Source organism: Phocoena sinus, chromosome 16 (genome assembly GCF_008692025.1).
Source record: "Phocoena sinus isolate mPhoSin1 chromosome 16, mPhoSin1.pri, whole genome shotgun sequence".
NCBI classification, from domain to species: Eukaryota; Metazoa; Chordata; class Mammalia; order Artiodactyla; family Phocoenidae; genus Phocoena; species Phocoena sinus.
The window spans coordinates 72628320-72652477 of record NC_045778.1 but is presented as its reverse complement, the minus strand read 5'-3'; the positions used below and the strand labels follow the sequence as shown (position 1 = coordinate 72652477).

General features: G+C 38.6%; 1 protein-coding gene across 1 annotated transcript in view; it reads left to right on the top strand.

Moving 5' to 3' along the window:
• The window catches only part of FAM204A (family with sequence similarity 204 member A), a 32024-nt gene extending 8300 nt beyond the window's left edge, over positions 1–23724 (top strand). The window contains 4 exon segments of the mRNA XM_032608935.1: positions 5528–5538; positions 9222–9311; positions 22703–22809; positions 23112–23724. Coding sequence (XP_032464826.1) covers positions 5528–5538; positions 9222–9311; positions 22703–22809; positions 23112–23163 — 260 coding nt within the window. The 3' untranslated portion in view covers positions 23164–23724.
• Positions 23725–24158: the final 434 nt, after the last annotated feature.

The window sequence follows — 24158 nt, the reverse complement described above, 5'->3', positions numbered from 1 at the left end:
TGAAAAGATTGCATCTTACGTGGAAGATGGACCTTGGGGCAACACAAGCAGATGAGAAGAGGACAGTTAAGAGACTCTTCCAGGCATGAGATGATGGCGGCTTGAACAAGAATGGTGCTGCTGAAGGTAGAAAAGTGGGTAGAGTTGAGGTACACTGTAGAAGTAGGATCAACAGTATTTGCCTCCTGATAGCTTATGAGGTGGTGGGGAGATTCAGGATTATGAGGGCAGGGAGAGAACCATTCAGGGTTTTACTTAAGCAGTGGTGTGAATAGTCATGTGAATTACAAAGATGGGAAAGCTTTGGAGGGGAGGTTTCGAGTGGGGCCTAATCCAGAGTTAATTCTGGGGCATGGGTAACATCAGCAAGCAGGAACAGAGTAGACTGTTGGTAAAACAAGGCAGGAGCTTCAGAAGAGTCTGAGCTTGAGATGCATGCTTGGGAGTTGTCAGTCTAGAGATGGCGTTAATATTTAGTAGAGGCTTGAATGAATGAATAACCCATACATTCACTTAGGGGAATGTTGACAGACTCCAGGAGCATGAAAATTGAGCTCTGGGCCATAGGGACAGAAGTACAGAGGCCTACTGGTTGAAGCCCAAGGATATTGTATCCTGCATGTATAGACAGGATCATTGCTGTATACTACTGTGTATAGAGATGATTACCATTTTCTGGTTAATCAGTATTTCTTATGAAAAACCTCTGATTTTTAAACCCGTCATTGGGTGGAATTGCCTCCTTGAGGGCACATGCATTAAGAAACTGACACAACAGAGTTTTACATGCGAACCTTTTGATTCCAAGTTTGCCAAGAATTCCTGTCACCTAATCCCTAGAACACTGTGGAATTGGAACCAGGATCACCTGCTGCTGCAAATAATTAGAGCTATTGAGCAGTCTCCTTTTTCCAAATGTTCAAGCAGGTGCGGAAATGCTAAATTTCTTACAAAGAAAGAACACTGGTAGAGGAGAAACTGAAACCCAGGGTTTATTGCGCCATTCTCAGTTCTCCAGCTTCACTGCCCAAGGGGCTGGTGAGCATTTTAAAGTGTGATTGCTGTGCTCTTGACTCCTGTGATTCTGGTGGGCCGGGAGGAGGGATCTTGCCAGGAGGATGCTCTTGACTGTACCAAACCTGTCCCGAAGCCTGAGGGAGGAGGCTTATGCTGATGGCAGCGGTCCACGGGCCATCTCTGGCCTGCCTGCTTTAGAGTCCCAACCTCTGAATGGATTGTTCTTTTGACGGAAGAAACGGTTAAATGTTGGTTCTCATAGGAAATATTTTTTAAAGTTTTATTTGTGACTTAGGTGGTCTTTGATCTTCAACTGTTAGAGTATTTGTTGTGTTTTCTCATAACTGTATTGACTTTAGAATGTCTGAATTGTTTCTTAGTGAAGTTAAAGCTATGAAATTCAGATTTTTAGCCTTTCTAAAAAGTAGAAATTTTGAAGGCATTTTTTTACAATCTATCTGTATTAGAATATTTTTATTTCCCTACATATATGAAATTGTACCTTCTTGATACTTGCAAGATAAGGCCAACTTATTCTTTGTCTAAAATTTAGAATTTGTGAAGAGTAACTTTAATCAAGGATACTAGGATTTCATGTGCAAAATCTTATAAACAACTCAGTTTTAGGAACTAGTGTTCTGTTTCGCATTGTACATTAGATGAATTCTAGAAAGAATTATAAGTCAAACACCATTTTAAAAAGGAATTTCTGTTTAAGGGAAGACCGCTCTAAACCCTTTTATAATCACCTGTTGATCTGTTTTATAAGTTTGGCTTTTCCTAATGGTAGGCATTCCTCTGTATGAATGGCATCTGCCCAAGAAAGTCATGGCATCACCTAAACAAGGAAACTGATGCCGGCCAGGCTTGTATCTGCCCAGGATGTTGCCAGCACTTAATATTCTATAAATAAGTGCAAGCATAGAGGAAAGGAAGGATTTGGTGAAGCCAGATTATCTCATATTCTCTTGGTAGTTCAGCTTAACTGCACGCCAGCAGGTTCACACTCATTCTTTGGTTTGGGATCACTGTATCACATGCGCCCCTTTTGCTGTCATGCTAAAGTCTCTAATGTGAATCCAACAGAGTAGATAGACATTAAAGAATGTCCACACGGGGGGCACCAAGATAAATGCTAAGAATAAATGTAAGTTCAGCAGATAATAGCACTGCCCAAGAAATCTAGAGAGGATCATGAAAATCCGTGTTGCAGTATGGACAAAACTAGCATGGATTTATAGTCCATTTATTTTACTTCTCTGGAGCAGAGGCTGATCTGTTACCATATCTCAGAGACCCTTTTTAGTCTCTCTTCGCTCAATCACTCAACTCTCAAGAATGGTAAAACAAAACAAACTTCTTACATCTATCGTGTAGTCCTTTTTCTTTTTTATTCTTTTCCTTCTTTTCTTTTTCTCTTTCTTTCTTTCTCTCTTTTTCTTCCTTCCTTCCTTCCTTCTCTCTCTCTCTCTCTCCTTCCTTCCTCCCTCCCTCCTTTCCTTCCTTCCTTCCTTCCTTTCTTCCTTCCTTCCTTCCTTCCTTCCTTCTCTCTCTCTCTCTCCTCTGTCTCTCTCTCTCTCTTTCTTTCTTTCTCCACTGCCAAGCCAAAACTGTTGCTCAACCAAGGATGTGTATTTACAACACTGCTGTCACCTGCTTCCCTGACAGTGCAGAGAGACTTATATTTTTAAAATGTAATCTTCCTAATATCCAAAGCTGTTTTAAAGTGTTCTTTGTATTAAATACAGCTATAATTGTGTTAATGGCAGCAGTTCCGGCACTTATCAATAATTCTGTAATCATAACAATTGTTTTGTGTCTATGTGGGAATTTCTTTAGAATAAATTTTACTCAATTTCATTATAAATGTCTCAAGTATTCTTTAGTTGAATCAGTTTGATTAGTCAGTCCTTTTTGAAAGTAGTTTTATGTATACTTAATGGATACTTTCTGGCAAGAAAAACCAGAGGTACTTTTAAAAATTTTGAGAGTAACTGCACAATGTCTTTGATAATTTTTAGTTGTTTATGAGAGGAAGCTGCTATTGTATAGTACGGCTTTTTTCAAACTTATTTTTTTAGCAGAATACTCTTTCTTACTAGAATCTTACACGGAGCGCCAATACAAAGATCACAGGCTGGTTGCCTTGAGTGGGCGGGTGTTGGGTGGGTAGGGTGGATGGTGGGGTGTAGAGGTACCATGTTGTTCCCCTGGGATCAGGTACAAACCATTCTCTCGTCATCCTTATGTGATCCCCGTCGGGTGGGTAGTATGGCCAGTATTATTCTCACAATACAGATGAAGAAACTGAAGCCTAGCATGATTTGTCTAAGAAAACAGAGCAGGTTGAAAAGTAAAATAGTCCCAAATCTAGATTTTTCTGAAGTAACAGTCCAACTTAGTTTTTTACTTACCTGATTCAAATAATTTAGGTAGGCGTGATTTTTATGTAAAAGTAGTAGCACTTAATTCTTAGTTCTTTTTTTTCTTCCTCCTTTATGGAGAGATTACCTAATTTTTTTCCCCTAGGTATTTAGGTCTAATCATAGAACAACAAACTTGAGTGGACACTTCATTTGTATTAAGGTTTGAAAATTGAATATGTTATCTGAATAAATATTTAATAGCAAAATTTCTCTAGAAATATATTGTTACAGTTTGACTTAAAGAGCTTTAATCGGTATGTTAAGAGATTTTACTACACACATATGGATGGTTAGTCCTTAATGTTAAACCTAATACCCATAAATTTCTTAGATATTTATAGTACTGCCTTGACGTCTGCAACAAAACTGTTAATAGGAGCTTACTTATTGCCTCATGGGAACCTGTCAGATACTGGCCTTAGATGATTTTCCACCTGGGGCCAAATTGCCATCCCTAAGTTTGTCTGTACTGAGGCATATCTGAAGCTCAATTTCGATTCCTGCCAGAAGGCCTCTTAGGAGCATGCTGAGGACCTGCAGAGTATCAGCAGTGCTTCTGTGCCCCCTGCCACTCCTGTGGTATGAAAGATGCCCTAGATAATTCCAATAAAGGTTACTCTGGGGTCCAACTTAAGACTTTTAGAAAGCTTTAATACTCAAATCTTATTTCATGAGACTACTTACTGACTCACAGTTGAAATCTTGGGTCTTATACTTGGGTCTGAGCCCTTGACAAACTATAATGAGGTCTGTAGTAATACAGAGCTGAACCTTCTTTTTGTTTCAATGGTATCCTGATAGATGCAATGTAAATAGCTTATTTATTGAATGACTTCTATGATCTAAAAACTTTGCTAGGTATTTTACTTTTTTTTTTTTTTAACCTTTACCATAACTTTGCAAAGAATGTGGCATTATTCTCATTTTACAGGTGAGATAACTGCAACCTTATAGAGGTTTAGGGACAAAACCCAGGGTTTCTTGGCCAGTAAGTAGAGGAGCTATAATTTGAACCCACGTCTGACCTCAGCAACCATGTTCTTTGTAAACTATTACTAACTTTTAGTCTTAAGGTGATGGAAATGTTTTACCTCCGGTTTTTTGTGTGTGTTTGTGTTAACATGAGCATTTTGAAAATATTTGGAATGTTAGTATATTCTTATAGAAGCAGAGAGTTTGGGTGTGCCTGTGGAACCAGAAATTTTTCAGAGCCAAAAAGAACTATTATATTTTACTTAAATAAATTGCTAAAAAAAAAGAAAGAAAAAAGAAAAGGGAGGAAAAAAACAGTCATGTGTAGCGAAACTTTGTTGAAATAAAAAAAAAACTTTTAAAAGAGCTAAAATCAAAGTTGACCATGTAAGTGGAATTCTCGGATTTTATTTCTAGGAGAGAATTTTGGTCATCCAAGCTGATTCTCTCATTTTCTTGAAAGAAACGGAGCCTTATGAGTTAAGTACCTCTTTTACCTGGCGCTGTGACTGTGTCCTCTGACTCCTGGTCCAGCACTCTTTCCACTATATTACATGCTGCTTGGAATGGCTGGGGGAATGGGAGTTAGTTGATGGTGGAGAGAGAGATTTGTAATTTTAGCTAATTTATTTTTAAGTGAAAATTATACCTATCGGCCCAGCAGTTCATATAAGTTTCCAGAAAAGGGGAATGTTCTTGTTTTCCACTTTGTGACATTAACTGTAATCTGTGGCTCTGTGGCAACCAAAGGGTGTTAAGTTAGCCAGTTGCTGCAGCGAAATGCCTCACTAAATAAGCAGACTGCTGGTTTAGTTCCTGGGCATTGGTAGTAAAAAGAGATCTGCATTATCCTAGGGCCTGGAGTAAAGGTGTACAGCACCCAGGTCCTAAATAATCTCAGGAAGCCTAAATAATTAGAGGGAAACAAGCAGACCTATTATGTGGAATAAGCAGGACAGGCTGGAGAATGGATGCTGTTAGGTTGCTGAGTTGAAAGTGCTGGAGAGAGACGTGGCGTGCAGGCACGGCAGCAAGCAGGGAGCGGTTAGGTACTGGGCATCGGGGAGGGTGCTGTGGGGTCAGCGGGTGTATAGGCATGAGGGAACCTGCAGAGATAGAGAAGGTAACGTTCGACATGAGACTTACAAGGGTGGTTAAGATTTTTCAAAGAGAAACACATCCAGAGGCACAGGGAGTATGAAGAGACTGGTAAATGTGGCCAGAGCATAGGAAGTACAGCCTTGCCCAAGATGGGGCTGAGAAAGCATTTGGGGACCCTGTTGTGAAGGGATTTGGGTGCTATTCAAAACGAGGAAAGAAGTGATAGTGTTTGGAGCTGGGTAATGACATGGGATCTGCTTTAGGAAAACAGAAGACTAGTTTGACGAGGGTTGAAACCTTACAAACAAGAGGTGATGAGGCCCTGAGGAAGCGCAGAAGGGAGACATGAGAAACACTACAAAAACAGAGTGAAAATAAGAGCCAGGGATCGGAGGCGTTGAATATAACGGAGGATTCTCTCCGGGGTGACTAGGGGTCACCCCTGAAGGAGAGTCGGGGCAGGAATTGGTGAGCTTGCTTTTCCACATGATAAACATGGAAGACCCTGCCTCTGCAAGGCCTTCAACATGAAGATGACTAGCAAGCAGCTGGAGACACAGGTCTTAGTACAGGGGAGAGGTCAGGTGTTTTGAATTATTTAGAGATACAAAGCAGCTTATAAGAAATAATTGAAGGCCTAGGATCGAGTATGATACTGAGGAGAGGGAAGAGTAAGAAGAAAAGGGGGCCAATCACAGAACCTTGAGGACTGCTACAATGAGGGGACAACAGGAGGAGATAAAGGGCATCAGAGGAGAGTTAAGATAGACATTTGGGGAGATAGTTTTAAGAATGAGGATGTAGTTGACATAAGAGATGATGGGAGGACAAATGGTATCATTTATGACTGTAGAGGGAGCAGTTTCAGAGGAATGATGAGGACAGAAGGAATAGAGAAGAATGGGAGATGACACGGGACAGCTGATATACTGCTTTCGAGAGAGATGAAGTACCGACATAAGAAGAAATCAGTTTGAGGGAGGTGAGCTGTGTCATCTCATCCAGCCCCTGGTCCAGATTGGGGAGGACAAGCTTATTTATAGGATGGGAGAAAGATGGAGAAAAGAGAGAGAGGGGAGAAAATTTAAAGAGAAGGGTTCTGGCTAACATGTAAGCAGGTGGAATTATGATGAGCACAGGAGGTGGGATAAGTCTTGGGAAGAGAGATGATTCCTTCTTGGAGGCAATAAGGATGGAAGGACAGAGTAAGTGAGAAGCGGGTGAGAGGAAGATTATAGAAAGTACATACGTACCCTTGGTTATCCTCTTCCCTCTCTCCCACCACCTCAGCCTCTCATGAAGTAGGGGTAGAGTTATAATCTGCTGAAAAGGAAGGAGGTAGGGTTGAGGGTATTTGAAAAAATGAAAAAGACATGCAACAACTTCTTAAAGGAGTGTGGGAACTTTCAAGGGCAGAACTGAGAGCCCACCCAGCTGAGTTTGATAAAGAGCGTTTAGTAAAGCCAGTGAATTGAGTCATTTGATTTTCTCTGACTTTGCTGGGACACCTAGATGTTAAAGTAGTGGAAACAAGTGGTTGGGAACAACCAAAACAAGATGTGATGTTGGAGAAAGTTGCTTAGTTGCCTAAGGTATTGCTTAGGTCAGTGGTTCTCAAACTTTAGCCTGGTTAGAATCAATGAATTTCTGGGCCCCAACCCCAGAGTTTCTGATTCAAATCTGCATTTTTAACAAGTTCTCAAGTAGTGCTAATGCTGCTGGTCCAGACTCAGACTTTGAGAACTTTTGGCCTAGAGTCTAGTTTGAAAAGGTTAATCATGGGTTGCAGACCAGAGAGGCAGGATAGGAGACTCCAGGAAGGGGCTGAAGGACTGTGAGAATAAATATGATGGTGACAGAGTATGGGGTTCCAAATGAAGACAAGGCCGGTTCACTGGCTCCGAGGACTTGGGGTAAGTGGAAGGACAGAATCTTGTGTTTAGAGAGAATCCTAGATTGTAAAGCTCTTACATGGCCTAGAGCAAGCGTATTCAAAGTATTGGGCTTCCAGGAAATAAAGAACTTGTGCCTGAGTGTAACTCAGTGTACTACTTCCTTCTTTGAGAAAGTCTTGTTGTCCCCATCCCATACCCTTCCTCCCCTGAAAAAAGTCAGCTAGACAAACCTGTGCGTAGTCAGGTAATTGATTTGCACACTGGCACAAGCTCAGTTCCTAGACTGGCATCACTCGCAGACCTGACCTGATACACAGACCACACTTGGAGAATCCCTGGCCTTGAGTATAGATTCTGGGGTGGGGTATTATTTAGCAGGCACTGAAAATGAAGGATGTTGGAAGAGTGAGTCCAGGACGTTGTTTGGACTATCAGGAGAAGAATTCTGCAGAAATACAAAAAAGAGAAATTTCTGGAGACTGGTGGATGATCACAGGACCAGAATGGGAAAAGGACAGTAGAGCAGCACGGCCTGGGCTCTGAGGCTCTGAGAGGCTACTGAATGCCAGTCTCAGGCTCCAGTCGGGAGCAAGTAAAAGAAGCCTAATCATCCTCCAGGCCCTTGGGTTGTCGAATGAGGGATCGAGAGAAGGAACAGTCTTCACTTTAACGCAGACATCAGTGACAACCTTGCTGGTCTTTGTTTCCAAAAATCGTTTTAGGCAGATTTTGTGTGGGTATTTTTAAAATCTTGTTTCAGTAAAGGCTACATGGGAGCAAAGTTTCTCTTAGTTGACTGGTATAATCAAGCAGTATACTGCTGGAAGAGACATTCCCTGGACTTCTTTTATTAGGTCAAGGAGGGAGAAGTCCATTAACTGAAAATGTGGAAGATACACTAGATAAGCCATCGTTGGGATAAAATTTTCTTCTAAGAAGCATATATTAGACTATTTTTAAAAAGTTATATTTTCTTTAGTAACTATTTCCATAAGCTAAAACTCAGTTATTTAACTCTAAGAAGCATCTTTCCATAAAGTATGATGTATCCTACACAGCCTGTTTGGTGATCCCATGAAAATTTTCATTGTGATTTCCTGAAGTATCTTCAACTAGTAAATAACATTTCCATAGGAAAGTACAATCATTCTTATATGTAACTTTCTTCCCATGTTTAATATCCAACTTAGTACCCATCCCATCGTCAGAGACTAGGAGGGGCTGTTGAATGAAAGTCTCAAGTTACAGGAATAGGCCATAGTGAAAAGAGGCAGAGGAAAATGGTGGTTTAGAATACAGGCTCTGGGCAAACCTAGATTCATGTGACGGTGGCTTTAACATTTACAGACGCTGTGACCTTGGCCAAATTAGTGAGTCTAAGCTTCTGTTTCTCCATGTTCAAAACAGGATAACGGTATAATTTCATTGAGCTGTTATGTGGATTAAATGAGCTTTCTTATAGTACTAAGCACAGGGTGTACCACATAATAAGCATGCCATAATTTCTAACTTATTATCATTAGCATTATATTGTTATTAAGGGAAAGCGTAGTCCTTAGGGTCACAGAAGTTTGGATTTGCATCTCCTTTTTCTTAGTTCAGGAAATGATCTGACCTTGGCTAAGTTATTAATACCTCTGAACCTTCTCATCAGTAAATGGGAGTGGTACCAACTACCGTATACGATCATTGTGAAAATTAAGTAGTCTAAATGTGTAATGTGTTTGGTGTGGTCCTGTGACGTAGTCTTTACTAGCAAATGTTTGCCTTTCTTTCTTGCCTCTAACTTTTAGGTTTCTTTTCTTTCTAGTCGGGCCTTGAAAAGAGCATAGACCAGGCTGTGGAAGAGTGGAACATTGAGAAGGCTGAGGAGCTCAGCAATCAGCTAGCTACTCGAGAGGTGAGTCAGCCCAACTGATGACACTCTTCTGTGCTTCCAGATCTTCTAAAATGAGCGTATGTTCTTTCTGTGATCATGAGTGAGTTCAGTATTCAAATATTTGACCTAAGATTTTCCTTTCCGTTTTCTTCCCTCTTAAATCCACCTTTTATTTCGAAATGCTGGGTTTTATTTTTGTCTTTAATGTTATTAAATTATTCTGATCTAAATCTTGTGCTGGAAATAATCCATGATTAATGTTCAACCCCTAGATTTCATCTAGTTCAGAGAGCTTTTTGCCAGTTATGATTAAAAGGCTAGCTTTCTTTTTCCATTTGCATCTTTAACTCAGTTTAACTCTCCCTGAGGGCAGCCGTGTGTTCTAATGTCACATCTCTCAACATGTTCCTAACCCTTGCTCCCCAGAATGCTTTCTTACTGCATATTCTAAGTAGTTGCCTCAACCCTAAAGAATTTTCAGCCTTTTTTTAAAAACCTGTAGTCTATAGTATAAAACTAGTAGGTTTATTGAATATTCTTTTTCCAAGTACGAAGGCATCAGAAGGTTCTCACTTGCACCCTCTGGGAGGAATATTCCTCCAATTAGGAATGACTGCCAGGTATCGCTAGGTAAAGTCACACATAAAGAGTTCATAATTGGCATATGTTTTTTTGTTGTTGTTTTGTAAATCTTTTTTGTCCTAGTTTCTAGGAAGAAAGCTCTATCAAAGCTTTCTTTTTTAATATATCCCTACCTTCTTTGCCTCATTCTTAAACTATAACTACTCCATGGTGTTTAATTACATAGAGAATATCATCGGTCACCTGTGTAAACTCTTGACACATGCACTGATCTTTCTTATTCACATTTTTGTGAACATTTTTTCTAAACTAAGACTAGTGGTGAAATTACTATTTCAGTAAATTCTTCTATGGAAACACCATTCCACTCTTACATCTGCTGATGTCAAAACATCTACCATTGGTGGCTGTATGTTGGCTTGTTTTCTCTTTTTGGTTGCTGGCCACAGGTATCTTTTGGGATTTATACTTTCATGTAGGGGAGAAAACCAGTTCAGAAGCAAGGCTTAGGGATTCACAGGTTGTCTTTTTTTTCCCCCTAAGCCTTAAAATCAGTTGTCACATTAGATATTGATACTTCCATTTATAATGTTTATGTATATGTATGTGCATTTATTAATGGCTAATCTAAAGAAAATTAGTAAGCTGTGAGCTTGAGTTTGGGACCTAGGTAAGAAGCAGCATAAATGGCAGTTATGTGGCCTTTCAAAAATGTGAGATTTTAAAAAAGGATTTTTTTTTTTTTTTGGTAAGATTCATTCATCCCTCCTAGCCTATGATATTCTTGTGCTTTCAGTTTGAAAATTGCTCTTTTCATCTTTAAAATAACCATATTTTGATTTCATTGATTATAGCATTCATTGAGTATAATAGCATTTTATTATTCTCTTTCCAAGTAGAAAGATTCAGGTATTACATTTGAATGCAGTGAATTTGATGGTGTGTTGAATGGTACCACAAACTCAGGAGGATTTCAGTGTTAGCTGTTAGTTATTGTAGTGGCTTCTTCAGTCACTAAGTTTCCTCAGATCTTTGCCTTGCTAAAGGAAGAAAGAGTAATGCCAGCCCTGGTCTATAACGTTAGAATGTGGGCTGCCCGTGATCCATCCATGGCTGGCTATTGTTCTTTTTGTCTTTTTTTCTGTTTTTTAGCACCCATACCACAGGCCAGGGGAATTCAGAGAGAAGCATTTACTTTACTGCAGCACTGTGTTCCTTTTAGGTAAAGTTAGTAATGCTGAAATTTTAAGAGTTGAACACTTTGATTTTTTTTAAAAAAATCTTTCATCTTGAAATAATTTCAAACTTTCAGCAAGTTGCAAAATTTGCAAAATGTTAACAGTTAACATTTGCTTTACCATTCTTTCTAATTTATGTACCTTATTTAGATTTACCAAATATGTCACTGATTTCCTTTATAGCAAAAGAAAATTTTCTTTTTTCTGGTCATGTCTTTTTAGTCTTCTTTAATCTGGAATGTTTCCTCAGTCTGTCTTTGTTTCTCAGGACCTTAGTATTTTTGGAGAGTAGAGGCCACTTATGTTGTAGGATGCCCCTCAGTTTTTGTTTGTCTGAGGCTTCCTCATGATTAGATTCAGGTTATGCATTTTTTGGCAGGAAGATCACAGAAATGATACTGTGTCCTTCTCAGTGCAAGATATCAGGAGGCATGTGATATCTATTTGTCCAATTTATTGCTTATGTTCCTTTGATTATTTGGGTAAGGTGGTGTCTCCAGGTTTCCCCTCTATAACGTTACTGTTCTTCCCTATATAATTATGAGTATCGTATGGAGAGGTGGGAGATGATTTGAGACTGTAAATACGCTTTTCCTCAGTGTTCTTTACTTGCTAGTTTTAGTATTCACTGCTGATTGTTTTCCTGCTCAAGACAATTATTATTACAGTAAGATCTTGAAAACATTATTTGATTGTACTTTTCATCTTTACCTGGCAAATCAGATCTAAAATGTGCCTTCAGTGAGATACCGGATTCTAGAATCTTTTATGTATCTATACTAAATCTCTCAATAACCTGGTCAATTGGGAATTGGATACAGTTTCCCTAAGTGATGCGCTGGGAGGGCTGGGGTTGCAGTGGCCTTGTGTCCACCAGGGTTGCATGTTCACTCCCTCCTTGTCTGCCTTATCAGTGGCCACGCGTGAGCTCTCCTTTCGCTGCCGCAGGAAGCTGCTTGTCAGAGGGAACAGAAGTAGTGCCTCCGAGGCCTCAGAAATCTGTGTTTCCTTTGAGAATATTAAGTTTCTGTGTTTTGTTTTGTCAGACTGCTATTTTAGAAATGGGAATTGCATAATACTGGCCAGGTATTTTCCATTTTAAGAGTTGTTATTTCCTGTCACACTTCATGGCATATGAATGAGATTGCTTTAGGAATTTATACTATTTTTAGCACTTGTAAGGATAGTAAACACTTTCCCCAAGTGTTCTTTTTACTTCCATACAAGTATAATGCTTTGTTCTAGTAAAAGAAATTTATATAGTGTGGGGTTAAAGAATTCTGATTAAAAGGCAAAACAATAATTTGGGCCCTATTCTTTTACTTGTATAAGTGGAAAAACATCTGGAAAGTTTTTGCTGGTCAGACACAGACATTGGAGAGATACTGATGCCGTGTTAATTAAACACCCGCGAAGAATACCTAAAGTAATCAAGATGGAATTCTTGAATGAATAGTTTAGTTTGAGGTTTAGTTTCTCATGTTTATCTCCTTGGTGCGAATCACTGTGGATATGAAAGATGGGATTTTGCAAAGTAAGTAATTGTGAGTTTGGGGCAGAAACTCTTTATGAATTAAATGTATATGTGCATGGTAGGTGTCCTTTTGGAAATCAGGTATATGGGTTTTTAATCAGTACCGTTTTCTTTTTTTAAGAAGCAGTGACTGGGACTTGCTGATAAAGCCTTTGCTCAAAGGCACAGACCCCAGAGTTCTTAAAGCCTTTTCCAACCATAATAAGTGAAACTAATTTTCGATGTTTAACATTTATAAGCCTGTGAAACCAATAGGGCGGCATCAGTATTGAGAAAAATGAAGCCAAAAGAAGAGCCATGTCTGAGAATGGGCCTTGAAAACAGTTCCTCAAAACAGGGCAAAACAAAACAGAACAAACTGGCATGCCAGAACAAAGCTGTCAGTGCGCTAGCATTTTGACACAGCAAGCACATATTTTTCCAGAATCATATTCCCTTAAATTAATGATGACGTTAAAGATGTATTTAATCTGGTTTGGGGGATGGCTTAAGTTCACATGTTGGAAACCTAGATTGTGCTATCAAGTTTGGTTTTGCCGTGTAGTAATGTGGTCGCTTTGGGACTGTCCCTCCTGTTGATTAAATCCTTCTTTGTTGTTAACAATCTTGGAGGAGAGCTAAAGTGGAAAAGTCCTGTTGATTAAATCCTTCTTTGTTGTTAACAATCTTGGAGGAGAGCTAAAGTGGAAAAGTACACTTGGGTTTGTGTCATACTGATGAAACTGTTCTAATTTGAAAACAAAAGTTCTTTTTTTAAACAATACTATTTATATATATATATATATATCATACGAGTACATTCACACACGCACATGCACACAGGTGTTTGAGCACATTTGTAGCTTGTTAACCTCAGGCCTGAATTGGAAGGGCGTTCCATTCATTGATAGTGATCCTCGAAAATGCCATCCTTTGGTACTTGCCTTTTCTGGCACACCATCTTTGTTACAATCCAGATCATACCAATTTGTAGAAACCAGAAGAAACAAGTATCTCAAAATTAAGTGCTAAAGCCTAGATTTAATAAAGTAAGCTGCACTTCAGCTGAATCTCCCATTTTGGAAAGAGAATTTTTCTCTAGGCGTCTTCGTGGTAGCCTGCTGTAGATAAAAACCAGCGTGGTTTGGCAGCAGTGAGTTTCTCCCATCGAATGAGTCACACCTACGTTAGCTACATCGATTGCTTTCAATTATAGCTGTACAATGTCAGGGCAGAAATGAGCGGGGAAGGGAGGTGGCCTGTGAATTTGGTTTGCGCTTTGTATACCTCATGCCCTTAAAGGTTGCCTTTTCTGTAAGTGACTCAAACAGGATGGCCTTCGGCAGCACCAGCTAAACTTAATTCCTTGAAAACATCAGTACATACTTCATGTTGTAATGTTATAACCATTTCGTATAACTTAGAATAGTCATTAAAAAAATAATTTGCAAGGTTTTAATATTCACATCTGAGATATTTTGGTTATAATCTGCTACCATCTTTGCTAAGGCCAAAACCTTTCAGTTTGGAGTAAAGAATAAAATGTTTCACATTTTAAAGCTCTTTTGCTGCAACTTCTGGATGGAGGCCTAAGGCAATGACTTCAGCCTTTAGTGCTGTTAAGTATAGTATTTATTTAGAACCTAACCAAGGTATCACAAGTATAAAATGATTTTAAAAAAGTATCTCACTTTGATAGTATTCTTTTTATAGATATAGATAAAGATAAATATTACATTGGCAGTATGAATTAAACTGAGAATTTAATTTTAACTTTATTAAATTTATTAAATAGACTACCTAGATTTTTGGATTCCAAACATAGGTAAACTTAATAATGTTGAAATAGTAATAGTTTGTTAATATTTAAATAACAAAGGTAGGAGTGGCCTTTTTAGAAACTAATGTTTGAATTGATTAAGTTGTATTCTTTCCTAGCTCAATACATTAAATACTCTCTAAATTTGGGCAGATTATTAATTTGTTGCCTAAGTTCTATTTTTAGAGCCATTTCCTAGAAAAGCTGAAGGCATTCTCATTGGAGAGGGATACACACACACACACACACACACACACACACACACACACACACACACACACACACACACATTTGAGGAGATAGCATCTGTATTTTATGTTAACATGTGAGAAGTGGTCCTTTCTCAGAAATATTTCAGGTGCTACAGCACTTGGCCCTAGCATTCAGAACTTTTCCAGTACCGTTCCTTGTTAGTCTTTAGCTTCCCTGGGAGGATTCTGGCTACAATTCACCCTTTTCATTTTGGTTATTAATTTTATGTCGATGTACATGCTGTGTTGTCTGATGGAATAAGAGCTTGAATTCACTGCCCGCCCCCACCGCGCGCAAAAAAGCAAAACACCCTGCCCCAAATAGTACAATTTTGACAGATTTATCCATCAAAAAGTACCTGGAGCATTCTCACATCTAGAGTTCAGAATTGAAACATTTGTTTACATTTTTGAGATAGGGATGCTGCCAAACTTGATCAGTTTGAAGTTACTTCTCATCAGTGCTGTTTTCAGAGCTTCGATATTTTAGGAAAGGTGTTTGCATCACATACAAAATAAAGACTAAATTGAAAGACATTATAGTGAAGCAAGTCTTATGGTTCTAAACTCTTTATTCTGTATTCCAGAGAGCAAAATTATTTTCTTCCTGTTTTTGTGACTACTTTTAGAACTATCTTAACAGCCGTGATTTCAAAGGTAAAATGATTTGTTCAGGTATGAAGCTGAACGTGTATTCCAATTAGCTATTGTAAGAATTTATCATTAGAACCATGAAGGCTGGCAGGTGCTTTCTATTCTCTTAATTATTGTGTTTTCTAGCCACTGAAGGTAAGGTAAACAAAGTGAAAATGCATTAAATAGTACTCATTTGTACATATTAAGAGTTTAAAATTAAATATCTCCATTTCAACATTTTATTTTTACAGAAAGGAGATTTCCTTTTTTGCTAGTACGAGGGGTGTATATGAAGAATATATTATTTCATACAAAGTCATCTAATGCCTGCAAACTCTGGCAAAATTTGTTTTATGCCCCTATTTGAAATTTTCCTAACGCTGACTTCCATCCCTTACTTTTTCTTTCTTTCTTTCTTTTTCTCTTTCCAGTTAGCAGAGTGTAGGACCAGTTTCTTTGTGGTATATTTCACTGATTAGCATTGGGAGAGAATCTAGGACACTAGGGAGAGAAAGCCCTCACTGAACAGGCTCTTGCTAGTTGGCAGTGATCAGCCACCTGGGGAAGCCGGCTGCGCTCTGCCTGCCGCGGAGGGAGGGGTGTGTGCTTCCATTTAGGATCATCTAGAACTGACTCACTTTCATTAACTTTGGTCATTTCTCAGTGGTTTTTTAATTTAGATGTTCCTCTGTGTGTCATTTTGTAGTCTGTGCATAGTATGCGGGACTTTTAAATGGTGATTTTAATTCTTTGAAGCCTTGTTCTCCTTAGTTCTTAAAAGTAACTCAGTTATTTCATATAGATGAACAATTAGCGCATCGTATGGAAAATCAGCTATGCCTATCCAGGTGAGGGAAGGCCTAGTTGAATTCCTTTACGTGGAACCTAAAGATACGTTCTTTCCTATAAAAAATGGTGTACATCCTTGAAGTTGGAGCATTTTAGAAATGCTCCAACTTCAAGAGAAAAATAAAAATGGTACCGAGGGATGGGTTTTCCTTTCAGGCTTCTAGGTGTGCTTTTTAGATCTCATTGCACTGAGGACATTTTCTTTTAACCTCTGGGGTATGATTGGGTGATCACCTAGAATGGTGTTCCTTATACTCTCTTTTAATTATGTTTATCTGTGCTTTTAACAAACCTTAAAAAAAAATTCAGATGTTACAAGTCTAATTAAAGAGACAGACAAAGCACAGTTTATACTGTAGATTTTTTCTGCAGTTCAATTAATCAGCATGTTTTCTCTTTTAATTAAAACCATTTTAGTAAATTAAAGCCCACAGCAAAACACATATATAATTTGTTTGTAATTAGCTCTTAATTGGTGGTAGTTGAAGCTTAGCACCCATGGTTTCTTTCTTCATGATTGCCATTTTATTAGCAGCCAGTCATTAATTAATCTTTTTCTAATTAGCTTATAAAACTGTTGATGGCACATTATTGTAAATGTGATTTTAAGTTCAAAGCTTGTTAATAAGCTTTCTTACTTAGAAGAACAGAGATAAAGAAATTGCTGAAAACAGTACTACAGTTCTTTAAAAAAACTGTCTTTCTGATGGGGACTGTGTAAAGCATCTAACAGCTTATGGTTAATTTTTTAATGCTTTTTTCCCTTATGAATGGAATAAGTTGCTTGAATATAAATGTCTGTATCCGGGAGTGATTTCAACAGTATAACATCTTTTCTCCCTGCTTTGGAATACTGTAATCTACATATAATTTGAAGCCTTACCAGTCATCATTAAACCAGGTGTTATATAAACTATTCCGCTATGAAATCAGAGTTGAGGATATGAATCAAAGTCTATCTTCTCATACCTCATGGACCAAATACAAAATTTTTTTATAAATTGCAAGGTGAATCACATACACACACACACACACATATATGTAATATGTCTATACAAATATATCTTATAATGTATTTTAAAAACAGGGTTTGTTGGGTTATGCTTTGAAATAAAAACCATTTGGATTTAACTGATAATGAAGTTGTAGGTATAAAAATAAATAATAGGTGTTTGTACAGTTGTGTACACAACATAGGTGTAAGTAGTACACAAACATGCAAACCTGTGTGTGCACATTTTAAGATGACAGTGAAATTGGGCTGTTTCCTCTAACAGAGAGAAAAAGACTTGATTTACAGTCAGTGTTTAAATGCCTGGATATGGCAGAGCTTATTTGCTGTCCTCAGAGCTTTGGCATCTCAGGTATGACCGTGGAGAGAAAGGTACCAATCCGAGTGGAGACATCCTGAATCTACTATAGCACCTGCCATGTTAAATTGTGGTTTGAGTGAAATACATTAGCCACATCATCTTCCTTATTGAAATATACTAGCGATTTCATAAAACTCCTTAACTGCATGGTGTTCTGAGCTGTTAATATTTTTGCAAAGTTTTGAAAGTTACTAAAAAAAAAAAATAAAGCATCATCAGTCCTTGGAAGTGCTTTTTCTTCTTTGCTTTTTGAACTTTGCATGTTATTTCAACTTTGGCTATTTCTCTGCTTGTTTCTAAGAAGGCATTTTGTGATGCCATGCAGGAGACACTAGAAAGGGATAGCTGACAAGGAAAAAATTAAAAATTGGATAAAAAGTAAATGAATAATGTCATATTACCAAAAAGATGAGAGGCTAATTTGTGCCGACTTTTTGCTAATTTTGTTCAAGCCTCAAAATGAGGAGCTGTCACCCGTTCTGTGTAGCACTGATGACAGTGCCAATGATCCATGAAATAAGCTGCCGCTGGCTTTGTTCTGATAAGAATGAACAAATCTGCACAATGTTCGGCTCCCAGAATCTCATTTTCATACTTGCATGCAGGCGAAAAGAAATAAGCTGTTTGCAGGCTTGATTAATCAGACATTGGAGGGGTTTTTGTCTCTTTGATCTCTTTCGTCTCCTAGGTAACTTGCTTGACATTAATGTTGAGCTCGAGTAAAGACAATCATGAATTGTCGACCAAACTGATATAGAAATTAAAGACCTTAACACTTTAAGTGCTCCAGTAATGGTTCCGCTTTACTTCAGAAAACATCTGTTTTCATTTAATTAAAGAACAAAAGAGAATGGCATAAATATTTTTTCATAGAGACCTATTATTCCATCAAAAGTTAAAGTATGATAATTGGTATTTTTAAATAAGTGCCTTGAAAGTGTTCAGAAGGGAGGAAAACTTCATAAATCTGTTACAAGCTAGTAATTCAAAGATGAGTAAAGTATTTTATGAAATGGATAAGAAGTTTACAGTGATGCTAGATTAAGCTGTTTGAATCAGATGCTTCAAATGATTACCGGCAAACTTCAGTAGGGCAAGGTTTAGTGAGAAAAATGAACTTTATTTTGCGAGTTTGTCTTTTAAAAATCTCTACTGTGTTACAAGATGTGCCATTATATCTATTTTACAACCCAATATGATTTACGCATGCTAAACCTGTAAAATTGAAAGGAATTAAAAAAATGTCGCCGGGTGCATTTGCTTGAGGTTATGCAGACGCTTTTACAAATCTTCCAAGTGGCTGTAAAGATGAATGCCTCAAGGGTCCAGCCAGGGCCCTGCTTTTCCAACCAGCTAAAGCCCTTATCTTAAATCCAAGCAAAGTACCATTAATCTTTTTGAAAGACCTTTTATGGCTTTTAATATATCCCAAATTAGAACATTTTACACCCTTGGTTCCTGAAATATGGTGATAAAAAGCCTTTAGAGCTTAATTTTCCTTACCGTTTGCTCTGACCAATTTGCAGTTCTTTGTGATAATGTTTAGACACCTTAATTAAAATGCAGCAAAATATTGGATGTTCTATATGGAAAATGCTGATACTTTGGCTACACATACAAGAAATTCTGTATATATTTTTGTTTGTTTAAAAAAATTTCTTCCCACATTGTGTTGCTATAGTTATCTGATGACCTGAAACAGTTTTTTAATATAAAAACCATTGACCAAGCTTTTGTGATGTTTACATTGGGCACGAAGATGCATTTTTCTTTTTAGAGAAGCAGAAGGGGGATTCTTGTGGGCCTATATTGTTTGTTTGTAATACGGAAACATAGCACGGTATTCTTTTATCTTCTGGAACTTGGGCTGGTCATCTTGCCTGAGAAAACATGTTTCTTCTCAACTGTGTCTTCTATAGAAGATCTCATGATCCTTTCATATTTCCAAATATTTCCTTTCTTTTTACTTTCTCCACAGGAATAAGTGAAACATTCATTTTAAGCATGGGAAGGACACAACATTGATAAGACTTTTCATCATCATTACAAGCTAAAAGATTCTTTCTGTAAAATGCATTAGACCAGGCTTGTTTAATGTTCATCAGTTAAAGAACATTTCATTGAACCTAACCCCAGGCAAAATACAGTTAGAAAATATACCTTTCCTACAAACAGGTCTGCTTGAACGTATGGCCTGCGTACCTAATCATTTACTATATTTAATTAGTCTACAAAGCGATGGAGCCCTCTCATGTAAATACATGTTTCTTACATTGTAATGAATGCTTTTTAACAAGTTTATGCTATGTCTTCTGTGGCATATGTGCTCTCAGTCTTTACTGTGATGCTGATTGTGCTGGGTTTGTCCTTCGTGTTGCTAGAAAACTAAAATCTTTTACATGGTAAGAGTATATGACCATGCTGAAGAGGCCCCATTTAAATCACATGACCACGGTCAGTGTCCAGACACACTGAGATGCTCTTTGGTTTGTCTATCCCCAAACCAGAAAATCCATACTGGGAAATTTCAGTAAGCTAAAACTGTAAGCTGCGTCTTAATTTACAACAGTTTTAGGAAATAATTTTGTCACGGGGTTAATGGTACGTGGCAAATATAGTTCAGGTCATTTTTGTTTCATGCTCAAAAGTATAGGCTCAATTTAAATATAAGATAAACTAGCTGAGTGGAACTTCAGTTAGGGAGTGATCCTGGCAAAACTATATCATATTTCAAATTTGCATATGCTATCTAAAACATAGGAATATAATTAGATAGGCAAATACTGAGTTCTGTGTTTTATCTTTTGGAGGTGGGGGACAGAGAGGAGACTAAATATCCTACACGAATGTGGAGAGACCCAGCGTACCTCCTAAACCCAGGCGGCAAGCTGCATGTTATGACAGTAGACAGTTCATTAGGTGCATTTAGTGTTCCCCTGATGTCCCCCAGCACCCCTGTGGCCAGCCGCCTCGCAGCCAGGTGGAATTGTGAGTAGTTCTGACCAGACGGCTTTGAGCAGAAACGCTGTGTGTCGCTTCTGGACTAAAGCATTAAAGAGCCAGCGTGAGACCCTCTGGCCGTCTCTAACTCTGCCACAGCGCCTTGAAAGCCACGTGTTGAGATGTTGGCACCACAAGATGGAGAGACCTGCCAGTCCACAGCTGACATGAAGTGAAACACGAAATAAAAGTTCAGCCACTGAGATTTGGGGGTTTGTTTGTTACTGCAGTTTTGACTAGCCTAACCAGACAGGCGTAACTTGATGTTTTTACATTTATGACAAGTGAATGGCGTTTCAGTTGATAGGAAATCCATCTTCGTGATAAATGATTCCAGAGCTTTCTTCCAGAGCTTCGTTTTCTCCTTAGATGATGATGCTATAGCCCTTTGATTCTTAATCTTCTTTATAGTTGACTTATATGAATTTTTCTGTAATAAAGAACTGGAAATGAAAAGAGAGCCAAAAGAACAGGTCCGGGATTGAAGCAGTCAGATGTAACTGGCAACCCCTTCTCCCCAGCTGCCCCCGAAGCCCTCTTTATAACAGCTGTATCTGCAGCGCCTGCAACAGTGCCTGGCAAAATAATGCATTTGTGCCCTTGTGATATTGGTTGAATGAATGTCGTCCTTGTGAAAAAAGATGCTGCTGCTAGTGTTGGCTTGAGTGTCAGGAAGGCTCCGAGTTGGTCTGCTTCCCCAGGTGGGCTCACAGCCACAATCGACCCTCCTTCCTTCAGTGGCTTTCCTTTTGGTGTCGACTACCTCAGCACGCCGGCTTGATTGTCGTATTGCTTCCATTTACTTACCTTCTTTATGTGTATTCTTTCCTAGACTGAAAAATCAGATCTGTTTTTGTTCTCATTTATAAACCCCAGTCAGTGCTTGATGACTGCTTGTTTGTTTCATTCTAAAGGAAACTGTTCTCCAAGATGAGCTGAAAGGAGTGTTGGGCATGTCAAACCTCACTTTCCTAAGTCGGCTTCTCTCCTTACACACGAGCCCCTGACCGCCTGCCGTGCCTCACTGTTGGCCAGCAGGTCCCTAAACCTTGGGCTGTAATACTTTGACTTGAGAGTAGCTTCTGGGTCCTTGCCTCTCGTCCACAAGTCTGCTGGCTACTGAAATGCAGTAGGCTGTGTACAGAGAGAGAAAAGGAAAGAAATAACAGGAAGAGATTTTTAGCCTTTGTTGTTTAACCTGGGTTCTTAACAGATACTTTTGAGCCATCCATATAGCTGGGCGTTTTTAAAATCAGAGCCCACCAAAACTAGGGGATTACCGTGCCTGTCCTGGAGACGCTCGCCGAGGAACAGCTCTGTGGTCAGAGAGCTGTACCATGGGTTATGGCACAGAAGCTGAAGGGCTAGAGAAATAAAGAAATAAAGACTTTGTTGGGTTGAGTTAGAGATGACTTCCGGGGGTGGGGCTGAGAGGAGGCTTTGTTCTGCTTCAACCTTCTAGCACTGGGGCAGATGGGTGTAAGGGGGGAGCATGCAGGCACGGGCGACTGGCAGAGGGAACACTTCGGTACTGTGGTCCTGGTGCCCCGCCTCTTTGCCTCTTGGCACCCCTTGTATTCCTTTTTCTATCAGTGAGTGACAAGCGATTGCCCATCACACAAACTGTTTATGAAGTAGTAATTAGCTTTCCTGTGTTTTATTAATCACATCTATGACTGCCAATCTGAGCTTCTGATCAGCGTGAGATAACGGGTACACCCATACTGAGTTTCTGTAATTCTAGCCCAGAGCAAAGAAACTGGATGTCTCTGTCAGCCTGTGCAGCCTTATCGGGGTAAATTCCTGTCTGGCCTACTGAAATGCTGAAAGCGCTTCAAGATCTTCATCCACAGCCCTCGTGGAACCTCGACGGGCCTTAGTGTGGGAAGGAGTTCCGTCTGGGAGACTGGGAGGCTGGTACAGCTGGGATAAAGGTCTGTGGGAGGTTAGGAGAATAGGGGCTAGCTACATCTTTGCATTTGTTGTAATTCGGTGGTTTTGGGGGCCGAGCATAAGAATTTCTGTTCTTAGCGTGTCTAAAGCAACGCTGACATGGGTTTCATACCCACAAATTCTCGAGTATTTGTATCACTGTGATTCTTGTATAAGCTAGAATATTTATTTTCACTTTTCCTCCTGTGTAATTCTTAGCTTGGTGTAAAAATTGCCAAAGCGATTGCCTGCCACAACTTTGTAAAAGCCAAAAAGGATGCTGAAAATTCACAGGTTGCTCGAAAAAAGAAGAAACTTGCCTGGGGGTGAGTTCAAGATTTTTTAAATTAGTAATTCTGCTAAATTCATAGGAATTACAGAAATCCTGTGATATATTTGGTGAATCCAGTTTATGTGTAATTGTTATTCATTTTATTCTTTGTATCTTTGCTGAATGTTTATCAGATTATAAATATGGAGGCATTTCTTCCTCCTGTTCGATGTTTATTTTGTAATTGATGGAGTATGTGAAAACTTTTAAAGTTTATTTTACTTTGGCACTTAGTAAACATGTTACTTCAGGAAAGTATTTAGAAATAAATTGGGATTTTCATATTCTTCATTTTAGGTTTGAAGCAAAGAAGAGGTGGGAAACCAAAAGCAACATGGGATATATGTGACTTGCCAGAGTTCTTCAAGACCTTTGAGACTTCACTTGAGTCTTCAGTTGCTTAATTTACTGAAAAGATTTTCCTGTTCATGTTAACTATGTTGGGAAATTGATGGAAATAGAAAAAAATAAGCATAAAATTTGGAAGTTGATTATCAAATCTTTTTTCAGTCTTTTTCTAAAGAGCTCATCCTGCTGAAGTGAATGAAATGGAGCATTCTGTTATTTGTACAAGAAATCTAAGCATACATACAGGAAAAAAGAAAGATAGGATTTTATTTATTTATTTATATAGACCTTCAGTATAAAATCAATTTTACTTTTCATCCACTTGGTATAGCATAGCCAATGAGCTCCTTGTACTTTCTTATCTGTACTCAATGTAACTGCACTTATTCTGGAGCTGTGTTTTTAAGATTGGCATTTGTTTATAATGGATTAGTCATAAGTGCAAGAAAGATACTGTCTTCACAAATGACTTTATCTTAATGTTATAAAAGTAATTATTGGTTCTTTATTGGAGACAGTAGAGTTGATATTTCACAGTCACATAATAAAAGCAATTGATTAATTTTTGTGTACCTTCAGATTAAATATCACAGTTTTTAAAAAGGACAGAATGTAGTATTTAGAGGATGATTTAAATTCACGTTCTCTGCCTGGAAGTGTCTTCCTAAATCGCTCTCTCAGCCATGTCGTTCTTTAAATTATGAGATAGTTCTTAGAAGAGAAATTGGTATAATAGTATTAGACAGTTATAACTCAAGACAGGGTAACTCTGAACCTTCTAAGAACAAACATGGTTTGATTATTTTTTCTCCTCTTCCCCATCACTCCTGGAGAGACTGAGTGAATGAATGAGGATAACGGGGATTGGTGCCCTGGGAAGTGGTTTTCACTGAAAGTGTGTTTCGTAGTCCGAACTAGAAGGGGCTTTGAGAAATTGTCACAAGCTGATGGACAAGACCACAGCTGGATGTTGTGATTTGGGGGTAGGCCTAGGTA